Raw genomic sequence first — 14,825 nt, 5'->3', positions numbered from 1 at the left:
GTTTTTAAGGGTTGAAACGTTGCAATAAATCATGTATTATTTCATAAACAGTAAAAAATATTCAATTCTTCATTATTGCTCCGTCAAAACATTTCAGAGCCGCGAAAACTAATTTTTGTTTTTTTTTTCCTCATAAAGGGTGGATTTTAAGGGTTGAAATGTTGCTACAAATCAAAAATTATTATTCAAAACATAAAAGAATGCTTATTTTATTGACATAACACTTAAATCTATGATTTTTAAGTTTTTTGCAAGAAGGGGGTAGTTTCCCCCCCCCCAAAAACACTAAGCACACATTATGGATATGTAACTTTTGTAAAGGAGGGCGAAACGAGCATACTCACCAATTTTCATGAAAATCGGTGCGTGTGTCAAGAATTCGGAGGTAATAATTACGCGAGTCCAAATAATCACATTGTCAGCATCGTATATACGCTTACCTTCAACTTTTATCCAATCCGAGTCGCTCTGCTCAGTGGTCGCTTTCTCAGATGTCGTAGGTCTGATGGTCTCAGGATAGACGGTCGGCAAATGTTGAGCGAGTAAAGCCAAACCACCCATTGAGCTAAAGACTTGTAAGGCACTGCAAATTGGTTGCTGATAATACGGAAATGTTACTTCGGCATTGCCAGACTTCTCCTCCGGGTCTACGACACATATTTTTAAGATGTAATCGATTTATTTTTTAAACACTTACTTTTGCTCTGGCATATTTTTAGATGTATATAAGGCCAATCGGTCGTAGTCCCTCTAGACTCTATCAGTCTTAACAGTTGCCCAAGAGTTACCGTTAATGGCAGTGGTTGGTCGGAGAACGCCTCGCACTTTATTAACCTGCCCTCCATGATGTCTGTCCCGACGTTGGATTCCGAGGTGTACCTCTTCTTCTTGGACTGCGGGGTGGCCGTTATTTGGTTCTTCACGTCTTTGGCACGTTTATCTTTGGCAGTGACCCCGGCGGCCATGCTCAGATCCGAATCCTCGGCGAACCACTTCTTGAAGATGTCCTTCTTTGTGGCGGAGGTTTTTTTGCTCATGCTCGACTCCATTTTGTACGACGAATTGAAGTAGACGTGTTGCTCTAATATTTCTACAAGTGATGTGTTTGTACTCAGGTATAACATCGCTCGGTTGTAGGTCTGTTTGAAGGCGGGATGTATGGGTATGTACGTCTGCACCGACTTTGCGTTCTTGTACAACGTTTCGTCGGCCTCTATGCTGACGGGAATCTTTTCGTTTTCTAAAAGCAACTGCAGGATTAGTCTGCGCATGAAGCCCGATATACCGTTCGTTTGCAAGGATATCACCTCGCACAGGACCTTGGCGAGTCTCGTTTGATTGGTCGGGTGGCACAAACAACATTTAGACAGGAACTTAACGCACACTTCCTCCAGGTGTATGTGCGCCTCGGGTTGTAGGTTAGACGTCCTGCTGCAGGGCTTTTTACATAACCAGTGGAGTAAATGCAACCAAAACGAGGACCCATCCATGGAACCCAGCCAGTCTCTCATGGTTTTCTCGTCGCTGACGTCAGTGAAGAACTGTAGGATGGCAGCGATGTTCTCTAATTTAGCCATGGGGATGGCAGCTTCCTCTTTCGAGTGACAGAATTGGAAAATCGCGCTGTTCAGCAACTTGGGTAGACCCGAGTCCAGTAACTGTTGGATGGAAGTGGGGGATCTGCTGACCAGGGCTATCGTTTCAAGTTGCTCTTTCGTTAAATTTAAGTTGGACAATTCTCCGATAACGAGGCGGCCATACCATTCGGAATTCACCTCGAAAACCCGTTTGTAGTCATCCGTCATGCTTTCTGAATCTTTTCTGTCGTCGCTAATGGAAGCGCCGTGATCGGTGGATAAATTGGGGACTAGCACTCCTATTTTTTGCAACAGGAGCGAGAAATATTCCGATTTTATAAAACAGATGCAGCAAAGCAAGGAGTCCAGAGCATATTTAAGGCTTACGTTCTTTTCGGTCTGTGTCTGCAAATCGTAAATAGCGTTAAACAATTCTAACGTAACTAAAGCTTTCAAATCGTAATGAACTTCGGACTGTTTCGCAGACCACAGGATTGAGGCTATACTGGAGATGTACGCGGCGTTGCAGTTGTCGTAATTTTCAGAAATCGCAGCTTCTTTCGCCACCGCCTCCAGCCAGTCCAGAATTATTTTTACTCGGTAAGACGTGTTTGTGTCCTAGAATGAAAAACATTCACTGTAGAAGAACAGATATGTATAAATATTGGAAAATGTTACCTGGTGCTCGCAAATTTGATACAGCAACTCACAAGCGGACTGATATCCCGTCACGTTAATGAACAATCTGTCTTGCCATGAACTATCCGCTGCCATCATGGGCTCAATAACCCCCGACCGATTCTCTAACAACGTTTTCATAGCGTGCACGCCATTCTCGGGACTATAAAGCGCCAATTCCTTCAAAACTTTCTCCAAACAGGGCAAGTAAATGGGCAAGATATGCGACGGTACTAACAACAACCCACAACAAGTGCTGAGTAATTCAGACACTTGCGAAGCACACCCTACGACTTGTTCCCTAGTTTCTACGTCCGTGGGCAATGTAATGCAATGGTGGAGTAATCTGAGCCAACCGAGACTGTGCTTGCAATGTGACTCGTCTTCGGAGTCGGAGCTTTGGTTGAGATTTCCGAAAGCGTAGCTCCCGAGGAGCCGTACTTGAAGCAAACCGATGCTGTTCGCGTCCCTCGGTTTGTAGAGGCGAATCAGGACACAGTTCACTACTTTCGGTACAGGCAGATGGAGGCGAATGTAAGTCAGACCGCTTGTTGGTAGCGGAAGACATGCTGGAACCAATCTCGATGGGCCATTCGCTGAAACCTGCAGAATATAATTATAGACTGAGGGTAAAAAATGTTCTGTGTATTCCTGAATGTACTGGATCTAATCACCTACAATAGAAAGCCTGAATCTTTAGTCATTTTGAATTGTAAACGACCGAAGTGGAATTGAATCGGTAAGTTCGAAAACCGTACAAGTTGGATAAAATATGCTCCCTCACCATACAAGATACCTAACTCTTAACGGTATTTAGTAGGTCGTTACTGACCAATGAGAGGGAGAACCGTATATGTCCGTAGATCTCAAAATGAAGTTTTTGGATATGTACGATTTTCGAAGTCATCGATTCAATTATAATTCAAATGAAATTTTATATACGGTATGTCCCAACGAGACCCAAACCCTGATAACTTCTCAAAATTGCCATAATGCTGGTGATCTTAGATTTGACCTTGACATTTCAAGGTCAAACCAAGGTCATATTAAAAATATTACATAGAACACCAAATTTTGATGTCAGTAATTAATAGAGCACCACATTTTAGGACCAAATATAAAGAATTTTTTTTTATCTGCAGATTATTTGGAAATCTCTGAACAATTTGACAACGAATTGTGGATGTTTCAAACAAAATTTGTGGGATTTGAACGACAAATTATATGCTGATTTTGGATTTGACCTTCATCACAAGATGCAAGGTCAAACTTGGGACACTTTAATATCAAATGGAATACACTATTTTTTATGCGAGCAAACGATCTTGCATCAAATTTAATGTCAGAAATTGGGATCAAGCAATTTTTCTAGGATGACCTTGAGACATTTGAAGGTAACTCATTTTTTACAAAAAATAATGGATATACAGTGAGCGGCAAAAGTATGGAATATATTTATTTAAAAATCAGATGTTCGTTATTTGAAAAAACACTCGGACCCCTCGAATTATATTTTTAGTTGCGCATTTTCTGAAGCAATTTTCATTTATACAGGGTGGCTAAAAAAAAAGTCATGAAATTAAGGCCAGCTTTTTTAAATGAAAACCCCACTTTTTTCAATTTTTATTCAATTCTCCATGGAATTCTGATCATTTTTTTATGTAACATAACCTATACCTATCTTTAACCGTTTTCGAGATAATGGCGTTTGAATATAGAATAAGGAAAATTTTCAAAAATTACCCTGAGATTTACCCTGCTGGTTTTAAAATAAAACCACGTTTACTTTTCCGTCTTAGATTTGTGTGGTTCACAGAAAGTTGCTTCAAATCAGAAAAATCAAAATCTATAAGAAATAAGCGGTTTGGTGCTAAAAATTTGCAAAATAACCTGGCTCGTAATTTAAGCATTCAACAAAATCATATTTTATACAATAAAATAATGCGTTTTTAATTAAATTATACCTAAATACTTATATTTTTTACATTCAAGTCATTGCGTCCTAATGATCAAAATAAATTACCGAACCACTTATTTCTTATGGATTTTTCTGATTTGAAGCAACTTTCTGGATATGTATTTCTAAGAGATATTACATACAAAAAAAATATATTCTACTCACTTCTAAAGCCACGAAAGAAGGACACGTAGCCAAACCCCCGGCGTGCGGCTGTAACTGCACTTCCCTCAGCAATATCGCGCTCGGCAGCTGCAACATCAGCTCCGTGTGAACCTCCTCCGGGTAGAAATGATAGGACCACAGGGGCGTCCTAGCCCTTCTGTGTGTCACCCCCGCCAGACCTTGTATCAGGACGTCCGCAGCTTGAGCGGTACCGGACTGACACGAGATGGTGCTGAACGGGGCGAAATTTATGAGGGACATTTTATTCTCTATAGACGCTTGCAACATTTTCTTTGCAGTCGAAGCGGATGATATGACCGTGTTTGCGTCAGAAGAGGTGTTGACTCCGCTGAAGTGCTGCATCACCGTTGAAATTGTACCCACCCTCGACAGGGTGCTAGGAGAGGAACTGCTCTTCACGATGCTTTTGGCAAAAATAGTAATTCCACCTGAAATTCATTTTTTAAAATCATTTAAATAGTCGTTACAATTTGTTTTCTAAACTCCACTTAAGCTGTTGTCTACGCCGTCACTGGGCATTGATGTCAATGCGACCAAAGTGCCAAATATTTAAAAAAATAATATTGTTTTGCATGATTTATTAATAATTTTTTTATAAATTATACAGAATAAAAAATAAATACCAATCAATTCAAGTTTTTAATAGAACACAATCTAAAACAACTAAAAACTTACCGGCATTAAAGAAGCACCTGATGGCATCCTCAGTGTCGAGGACTTGCAGGATAAACCACAAAAGCGGTTCGCTCAGCTGCGGCGTCTGGGAGAGGAACATCAGCAGCGGGTGCATCAGCAGCTCTTTCCTGGAAGCCTTCTTCGCCAACAAAGCGAGTAAGTGGAATACTGCGTCACCGACGGTATTCGGCTCGCTCAGGTTAGAGAACGCCACCTACAACAGAAGGAAAACGCGGGGTTATCGTTAGGGTCCATTATTCGCCGAAATTTTACCTTTTGTGAAACATTAGCTAGCATACAAAGTGAAGAAGACTTACATGCCGCCAAACAGCGACATAAACGGGTGACCGTAAGGTGATTCTGCAGGACGATATCAGCGAAGCACGGCATCGGCTGGGGCGGTCTGTTGCTGTCCTGTTGGATCTGTTCCGCTTTGCTTTCGTCCGTTTGGGACGTTACCGGTGATTCGGTTTCCATTACCTCCTAAAAATCAAATAATAAATTATGTCGCTTTGATAAATGTCTAAATTAAAGTCGGGAGATACTTACAGAATCGTCGATTAAGACAGGAATCGGGGTTTGCACTAATTTGCCTAACAATTTCAACATTATAATCAACAAATCTTCGTATGACACAGGCCTGTCTTGCTTGTTGGAATCCGACCCCAAAACACTGGCGAAAATGTCGCTAAAAGTACTCGTCATCACGTTTTGCTTCTCTCCGATATTTACACACTTAATTTTATCGACGTTCAACATATAACTGTGCACCAAAGCAGCTGGAAATAATATTAGATGTAACATAAACCGATAAATAACGATATAAAATGGTCCTACCTGTGCTTTCAAGGGTGCTCATCGCTATGCTAAGGTCGGTATTAGAAAAGTCCAGGTATAACATCGACTGTAACAATTTACATTGAGCATCCAACGGTCCCAATCTGGATGAGATGGGGCCCGACGGTTGAGCCAATTGGTATATAATTTTTAGCAGGAGCGTTTTCAACTGGTTGCCCAATTTGCTGGAGGGGCTGACGATGTCGCATCTCATCTGTATGCGAACTAGGAAATCGTGTAGGGATTTACATAGGGACGGGCCAGCCTAAAATAACAGAAAGGATGATATTTTCTGTTTAACGTTATCGATGAATAGAGAAAAAAATTTCCAATTCTGTTTCTATTGTTACAAAACGAATTTGAGGTTAGAATATCATTGTTAGCAAATGACTCCTCTGGAGTAGCCATCTTTGCATTTTAATTTGACATTATGGAGAATTTACCGCAAAAGATAAAAAAATAACAAAATATTTATTAGGATAAAACATATTTTACTTATTATTTGTCAAGACAATTGAGGAATACTAGCAATAGTGCTAAGATTTTTTGTTTACTTCTTGTCACTCTTGTCCATTTCAGAAACTTCGATTATTTCTAGATTTGTGTTTGGCAAGTTCAATTAAATGTTAGATGCGATAAATGACTGACAAAGAGAACTGAAACGATTGATAAGGAATTTTAGGATAATTAGTTCAAATGTACCATAATTACATAGGTAATTAAGAAAAATGCATGTGGCGAGGTATACGTCGAACAAATGTGTGTATGTTTGCCGATGTCTAATAAAATATGGATTGCACATCCTTGGTCACGTAAAAAAATTGTGAAAAAAATACTTGGCTGCCGACTATCTCACTAAAATGAAATAAAAACATGAACCCTATCTAAACCAGGGCGGATCTGTCGAAATATCCCATTTCTTGGATGTAAGAGGGGGCAAGCTAATTTTTGCTGGAATATCTTCAGTAAAACTGACATAATAAAAGTGTAGATCCCTAGATCTAGGCGAGGTCCGAAACATTTTTAAAATTGCAAAAATGTTTAAATATTTTTAAAAATACCTATTTTTTACTTATATCTTGGAACTTATGCATTTTGGAAGAAGATTGAAGAGGAAAAAAGTTTTAGAATTGAATTTTGCGCAATATACTGCAAGTTAAAAATGTTTAAATTTATTACCGATGTTGGTAAATAGCAATAATTGATGAAAAAAAGGTAAAATAATTAAGTTTTTTGGAAAATTATTTTAAAATATTTTAATTGCTCAGAGGGCATTCTAATTTTGGTAAAAAAAATTTAGAGTATAATAAAACAACACACCAAATTTCATTCAAATCGGTTCGATAGTTTTCACAATATAATTTTTTGAAAAAAAGTTTGAAATTTTTTTTCGAATTTTCAAAATGTTGCACAGCCTCAAATAAAGCATCTAGATACTTGAAAATTTTTTTATATAGAAAAGACCGCCCAACCTTTCAAATGGTTTTTGAAAATTGAAATCGGTTGATTAGGACGGCCACAATTAATTTTCAGTTCCCTTTTTTTTTATTTTAAAAAAATTAGATTACATTTATCAATTTGCAATTTAGTTTTTTCAAAAATTGTAATTTTAAAGTACTCGGAAAGACGCTTCTTTTTTAAAAAAAAGAAGTTAAATTCCGTTTATTGGTTCTCGAGATATAAACGGTCAAAGTTTATCGGCATTTACCGTTAATTTATAAACAATTTAGCAATAATCTTTGATCCAGTGGCTTCGTTTTTCCGAGTTCTAAGCTGGAAAAAATTTTCATATCTATAAGTTATCGGCAACATAGAATCAGCAAAAAAGCTGTCTCTCGCAGGCGCGAAGTGACTCAAATCACGAAAAATGAGGGAGAGGGTTTCTGCTCCGAGACTGAATTTGGAGGTGCAAAATTTGCTTTATTTGCATTTGAAAATTCAAATAATTTTTTTCAAAATTTTTTTCAAAAAATTGTTTTGCAAAAATTATCGAAATAATTTTAATGAAATTTGGTGTGTTGTTTTATTTTTAACCAAAATTAGAATGCCCTCGGAGCAATTAAAATAAAAATATTTAAAAAAAAATATCCAAAAAACTTGATTTTACCTTTTTTTCTTCAATTATTGCTATTTTGCAACATCGGTAATAAATTTAAACATTTTAACATCTAGGGATCTACACTTTTATTATGTGTTGTATTAAAAGTAATCCAGAAAAAATTTGTTTGCCTCCTCTCACATCCACCTCAAAACAGATCCGCCCTGGTCTAATCGTTAATCGATAAAACTAGATTTTTTGGTACTCACCAACACTTTCCCGGTGAAAGCGGAGCCACTTCCCGATAGGAGGCTAAGGAAGAGCTGAACGAAATCCAGGTGATTAATGATGGTATTCGCCATTCCCGACAAATCAAACCACTTCTTAGCGCTGTTTATGTTGCAAACCAACGTCAGGATTTGTAGTGCGATGCACCAGGTAGTTAGCGATAAGCCAGGGGTCCACGCCATCGTGGTGATCAGGTGGTTCACCGAATCGCCTTTCAGAGTTATCAGCGGTATCGTGCTGGGGTCGAACCTCTCGTTCTTGTTGGGGCAGTTGAGCGTCAACCACAGCTGCAGTATGTTTTCTATTTTCGAAGGGGTTTGATTCTCCAGGTTGTCGAAGAGGTACTCGAAGCAGAACGTTAACATCTTGTGGTTGCATAACGACGATTCCGGGGGAAACACCTCGACGGGGGTAGGCCAGGGTGTCAGCCCGTTATCGCTTTCTTTCTGGCTTGTCTCCGAGGTTATATTGTGGAGGAGCGTTTGGGTGTTCTTGATTATTAGCTTTTTCAGAGCCATTTCCGAGTTCGATTGCACTCCCAGCTCTAAACGGGAATCCACGGCTGACGATATGCTGGAATTAGAACCGATCGTCGTTTTGGCTAGCTTCGATGGGGTGTTTCGTACTTTTTCTAAATCTTCCAACAACTCCTCAAAGTCGGAATCTTCCGATTCGTAAACAGAAGGTAATGGAGGGAAGTTATTATTAATTGAAGAGTTTGTTTTCGGTGCTTTGGTCATAGTTTCTACGAGGATGGCATCGTCTATGATAAAGTTTTCACAAATACTGTCGACCTCGGTAGTAGGCATCTCTGAAAAAAGCGAGAAAAAAAAATCCGTTTTAAAAAATTTGTCAGATCAAATATAACGAAATGAAATAATGTATATGGTGGACTAATTTTGAAGATTTTGAGGGGGTTTCTTAGGAGATACAAGGATATTGTGTACCTAGTTTTGGAAAACATTCTAAATTACTTTTACCCTATTGTAAAGGTATATAAGCTAAATCAAACAAGTTCAAAAATTTTTTCTAACAAATCTTATCAAATGAAGTCAAATAATGTTCTTCGATACCAAAAACCTAGGCATTCAAAAGATATCTAAATCCACAACACGTAAAAATAGCGAGTATAGAAAGAATTTACTTGCAATTTAAATTAATAAATAGAATAAATACAACAAAATTACATATAAAAAACACAATACTTTTAGAAAAAAAATTACAGTGTTGTATATGACTAGATTGTGAATTGTTTTTTTACCTAACTAATATTCGCCCTTTCTACTAAATTTTTTTATTAAATATATATATATTGTACTATTAGTTCTTATATCTCATAAACAGAAAAAAAAAATAAGTGCGTTGTGGGCACATCTTACCAATGTTGAATAAAAAAAGTTGAATTTAAAAAAATATATTTGGTGTTTATTATTTTGTGCAAATAATCGCTTAAAAAGAAATTGCACAGATTCCAAATATTGGAAAGTATATAAGGTGTTCCATTACAAAAAAATATGAGTTTGGTAGACTAGAACTAAAAAAAAGAATTTCCAAAATTTTTCCGTGATTTTGGACACTGTATTTAAGTGAAAAATGGTTGTATCAAGAATTAAAAAAAAGCATTTTTAAATTTTTCAGTCGAAAATTTTTTATAAGCTACGGTTATTATGCAATTCTAAGAAATAGCGTGACAAAATAATTTTGCAAATTTTTTTATTTTTTTCCGAGTTCACGGACTTGGAAAAATTTTTTTCAGTTAAGCCATTGCACCGACCAGATAGCTTGTTTGTTCAGCTTTAATTTCATTTTTTTAAAATTTCAATACGACCATTATTCATTAAAATATCGGACTTTTTAATTAACTTTTTTTAGAAAATTGACGGCTAAATTAGAAATATTCACGAAATGACTAATGTTAAGCATGACTTTTACAGTTCGATATACCCAGAAGAAGCCTGTGAAGTTTCATCTCGATCTAGCGAACCGTTTCTTTGTTTCAAACAGTCAAACTTCTGAAAAAAATTAAAGGGTCACATTTTTTGAGCATAAACAGTTCATAATCATTATTAAAATGAAAAACTAAATTTTTTTTGAGGTTTTGTCACAATTTTACCGCAAATAACTTAAATTGATGAAAAAAAAATATATATTATTTTTCTAAATATTTTAAAAAAATTTTCGAATTTTTTTTTTGTTTGAAAAACCTTCGGGACATTGAAGAAAACAAAATTCAATTGTTTCCAGCACGATTCGGCTTTTTCGTCCTATGCTTCTGTTCATCAGCTTTTAATTAAATTAAAATTAAAGTTGATGACCCAAACCAGATTTCGATCCCGACCATTTTTTGAGACAAATTTGTAATTAATTTTTGTGCAGTCTGTAAAAAACAGTTTTTTCAAAACTACACTTTTTCTTCTGAAAAAAAATTTTGAAAATTTTTCGAAAAAAGATTTTTTTTTCATCAATTTAAATGTTTGCGGTAAAAGTGTGAGATCAAAAAATTTTTTTTTTCCATTTTAATCATGATTATGAAGTGTTTAAGCTCAAAAATCGTGACCCTTTAATTTTTTTCAAAAGTTTGAAACAAATCGCTAAATCAAGATGAAACTTTACAGGTTTCTTCTGGGTATATGGAACTGTAAAAGTCATGCTTAACATTAGTCATTTCGTGAATATTTCTAATTTAGCCATCAATTTTCTAAAAAACCATAAATTGCCTTTTTTTCCTGTTTTTTAAATTTGTGTAAAAGATGAAAAAAAAAGAAAAAAATTCTGAAAAGTTGCAGCAGCATGTTATAGGAAATTTATTACAGTTTTTGAAACTGCTCTTCAATTCTCTGTATGACCATTTGTCGCCGAGATATCGATGATTAAAGACAAAAGGATCCTTTTCCATTAAAAGTCTGATATTTCTATGAATAATGGTCGTATCGAAATTTAAAAAAAAAGGAAATTAAAGCTGAATAAACAAGCTATCTGGCCCATGCAATGGCTTAGCTGAAAAATTTTTTTCCAAGTCCGTGAACTCGGAAATAAATAAAAAAATTTGCAAAATTTATTTGTCGTGCTATTTCTTAGAATTGCATGATAACCGTAGCTCCTAAAAATTATCAACCGAAAAATCTAAAAACTAGAATCTTAGAGCTTCAAAATGATTTTTTTTAATTCCCGATACGACCATTTTTCGCCTAATACAGTCTGTCAAAAATCACGGAAAAATTTTGGAAATTATTTTGACTTTAATTGCTTGCATTAGTGTATGCCACTAAATTTTATGGAAAAAACTGAATAAAGGTCAACTTTACAAAGGTCAATATACAAAAAAAGTCATTTAATATAAGAAAAAATCTCAGGGTTGCGTTTCTCTTAAAAATCGAATGTGGTACATTTGAACTACTTTTTGTCTACCACCTCTGGAAATTCAAGAAATCACCCAAAAGTGTCAAAACTGGCCTACCATGTACAGAAAACAATTAAGTGAACAACTTAAAGTAAAAAATAATCAATGAAAACGATATTCACTTACCATTTTGTGGCCAACTGGTTGAAGCAGAAGCATCGGTTTCCATTTCGACATCATTAGTTTTCGCAGAGGACAGTTCCATTGCGTCTTGTAGGAAGCAAGCCAAAGCAAAGGGTGCCCAAGGTATTTTGCATGTCATACAAAAGTTAATCAGATCCAACAGTTGTCTTTCGTTCAGCAGCTGGCCCAATTGAAGCTTAGCAAGAGTAACCAGCCTCGATATGACCTTGGAAAAAACACAAATTTATAAAAATATAAACATTTCAGTCAAAACAAAAGTAAAACTTACTTTGAAGGATAGCAACATCATATCAGAGCTACCCGAATGATCCATAGATAGAATCAGTTTCAATAACCCTTTTGCGACAGCCAGACAGTGAGAAGTATCGATGAACTGGGGCAGTTTGGGCGTTACGACTGGCCTTTCGGTGTATGGTTCCTTGTTTTCTTTGGGTTTATTGACTTCGTAATTCTTTTTGAAATATTTTAATTTAGTCAACTTCTCGGTTTTCATCGAAGGGACGGGACTTTGCCAGGCTGCTAATAATTTGGATTGTGCTTGGTACGCTTGCTGTGAGTTCATAACTATACTAGAGTAACTCTAAAAAAAAAACAAGGTTTTATGAAAATAGAAGTTTTGGACTTCAAAATAACTTATTTATTTCAGTACTTATGGTGTGTTTGCGTATCTTCATTGTTAAAATTCTGACGTATTTTGAAAAACCCTGTATATGAATGAAGAAAGATGAGATTTGGCAATAATGCATGATATAGCTCCTAACTCGGTACGCGTTTGTGACTAGTGCATTCGGTTTTTCGAGGTTACACTAGTCTTTCCACCAGTGGGATATGAAAATTAAAAAAAAAAAAATATATGCGTTTCTAAAGCTACCCATTATATGATTCCATTAAAAATGACACCCATGACTTGAAAAATATTAAAAAAGTACCACTACTTTTATGATAATTTTTTGTCCCTTAATTTTTTTTTATAAGAAGTCATTAAAGTGTGTAGTTCAAATAGTCATCTGTACTTACGGGAGAAATATAGTTGGAATTGGTGCAAGGATGCGCCATCCTCTTGCACGACTTCTTCCTGTTGCTGTTCCTCATACTATCCACTTTAACGTTGCCCACCATCTCGCCCAACACCCAGTTCCACCTGTCCGCCGAATTCGTAGGGCTCCTGCTCAACGACAACTGCAGAGAGAGGTACATCAACAGCCACGAAAGCAACGGCAGATCGATGGTAACTGCCAGTAGCGATTTCCTGTTGTGAAACAGCGGCTTCAAGGTGTTCGACACCACTCTTAGTGCCGCATCTATCACGGCGCTCTTCTCCGAGGTTTTTCGGCTCAGGTAAGCCAGGAGGATAAACAACCGGTCTTGCGGGAATTTCAAAGTGCAAGAGGTAGAAAACATCTCCGATAGCGTGTCCGATAGGAAGTTCCCCCAGAAGGGTACGCGACCGCAGGACTTTTCTAGGAATATGGCCGCCAAGAGCTGCAGTCTCGAGGATTGCGAGACGCAGAGCCCTTGGAACAACTGCTGGCACAGGTGGGTTTCGAGCTCGGTGTTAGTTTCCATGGACAGGAGGACCTCTAGGAGGCCTTCCGCTATGGAGGTAAATTTATCGGTTGACGTGGTTTGCACCTCACTGGGATTTTGATTTATTGTACTTCCGGAGATACTTCCTTCGATTCGTGCCATGACGTTCCTGATGGTGTTGAGCTGGTGCTGGTAAGTGATAGTTTCCTAAAAAAAAATATATATACAACGTTACAGGACGATAAACAAATGTGTATTCGTAATTACCTGATAGGCGTTAAATATTTTGTTGTGCTCCACGTTCGTGATATTCATCATCCTGTCTTTGGATATATTCATGTATGTGGATAAATGCAAGGCATTTTTCATGTCGGCGATTAGAAACGGATGCAACAATTCCTTGAGTTTAGAACACGCAAGACTGTATCTACAACTAATATCCTCAAATAGTTTGGATAAAATATTCAACTGTTTTTCTAGGTCCGTACAAGACAACTGTGCCACATTCGACGCCAACTCCTGGGGTATCTCTTCGGGTAAAACGACTATGTGGCCGTAAAAGTAACCAAGGGGAATTCTGCACCTGCTCGTTGACATACCGTATCGACCGACGACCGTTATCTGAAATATTATTATTAGTACATATCAGAGATTGCCTATACAGGCTGTTACAAATTCGCTTCTCACTACAGGGATCTCGGAAACGGTAAGAGGTACGAAGTAGCTTAAATGGGGGCAAAGTTGCTTAATCAACTCGATAAGTTGTTGCGTCAAAATTAAAACATTACAATTTTAATTCTATTATGACAAACTAATTCTTAAAAATGCATATGAACAACAAAAATGCAAATGAATATTATTCTTTACAAAATTTCAGTAAATGATCAGACATTTTCATTTTGGCAAAGGTTGAAAATGAAGATCAGCGTAATATTACCGGAATTTATTATATCTGTAACTGCAACTGTGAAAGAGCATGTCAGATGTATTTGTATGAATATCCTAAAAAAAATAGATCGGAATTTATTTGAATTTTGAGCAGTCGAGAAACCTAGAAATAACTAAGAACACGGGAATAAAACTCTAATAATGTTTTATTTTAATGCGTGGTGGTAATAGTTTAAATAACTAGATGGATTTCACAGGGTCTAACGACACTTACAGTGTACGATAATTCAATCAACAAAGAAATCTAAATAAAAAAATTAGATAAATTTGGAACAAATACACTGAAGATTAATTTTTCGAGACAAAACGTCTGAATCTGGTTTGAGTTAAGGTAGTACAGTATTGGGGGTAATGAAGGCTTGCAAAAAATGTAATAAAATTTATAGGGTCGTATTTAAAAAAATTAAGTTGTGATGGTCCTGGAGAGACGAAACGTTACATATAAAAATTGATTATGCCATTCGATAGAGGGCAAAAAGTGGCCATGAGAAAGTGTTCTTATTTTTTCAATATCACCTCAAACAAGGCTGAAATGAAACAAAAACGGATTTCCAAAATTTCGGTTTTTTT

The 14,825-nt window shown here is 36.7% G+C and overlaps 1 protein-coding gene across 2 annotated transcripts in view; it reads right to left on the bottom strand.

Moving 5' to 3' along the window:
- Window positions 1-14,825, bottom strand: part of LOC108905033 (baculoviral IAP repeat-containing protein 6) — a 50,985-nt gene that overhangs the window by 12,463 nt on the left and 23,697 nt on the right. For both annotated transcript variants that reach the window (XM_023453951.1, XM_023453952.1), the window contains exons 10-22: window positions 13,575-13,928; window positions 12,798-13,514; window positions 12,049-12,360; window positions 11,763-11,985; window positions 8,218-9,047; window positions 5,911-6,175; window positions 5,623-5,852; window positions 5,347-5,556; window positions 5,074-5,287; window positions 4,378-4,826; window positions 2,256-2,858; window positions 698-2,195; window positions 441-647 (exon numbers count right to left, since the gene is read on the bottom strand). In XM_023453951.1, coding sequence (XP_023309719.1) covers window positions 441-647; window positions 698-2,195; window positions 2,256-2,858; window positions 4,378-4,826; window positions 5,074-5,287; window positions 5,347-5,556; window positions 5,623-5,852; window positions 5,911-6,175; window positions 8,218-9,047; window positions 11,763-11,985; window positions 12,049-12,360; window positions 12,798-13,514; window positions 13,575-13,928 — 6,112 coding nt within the window. The remainder of the gene's footprint in view (window positions 1-440; window positions 648-697; window positions 2,196-2,255; window positions 2,859-4,377; window positions 4,827-5,073; window positions 5,288-5,346; window positions 5,557-5,622; window positions 5,853-5,910; window positions 6,176-8,217; window positions 9,048-11,762; window positions 11,986-12,048; window positions 12,361-12,797; window positions 13,515-13,574; window positions 13,929-14,825) is intronic.

This window comes from Anoplophora glabripennis, unplaced genomic scaffold (assembly GCF_000390285.2).
Source record: "Anoplophora glabripennis isolate ALB-LARVAE unplaced genomic scaffold, Agla_2.0 scaffold129, whole genome shotgun sequence".
Lineage (NCBI taxonomy): Eukaryota > Metazoa > Arthropoda > Insecta > Coleoptera > Cerambycidae > Anoplophora > Anoplophora glabripennis.
The sequence above is the reverse complement of the archived record's forward strand: the minus strand, read 5'-3'. Positions and strand labels throughout refer to the sequence as shown.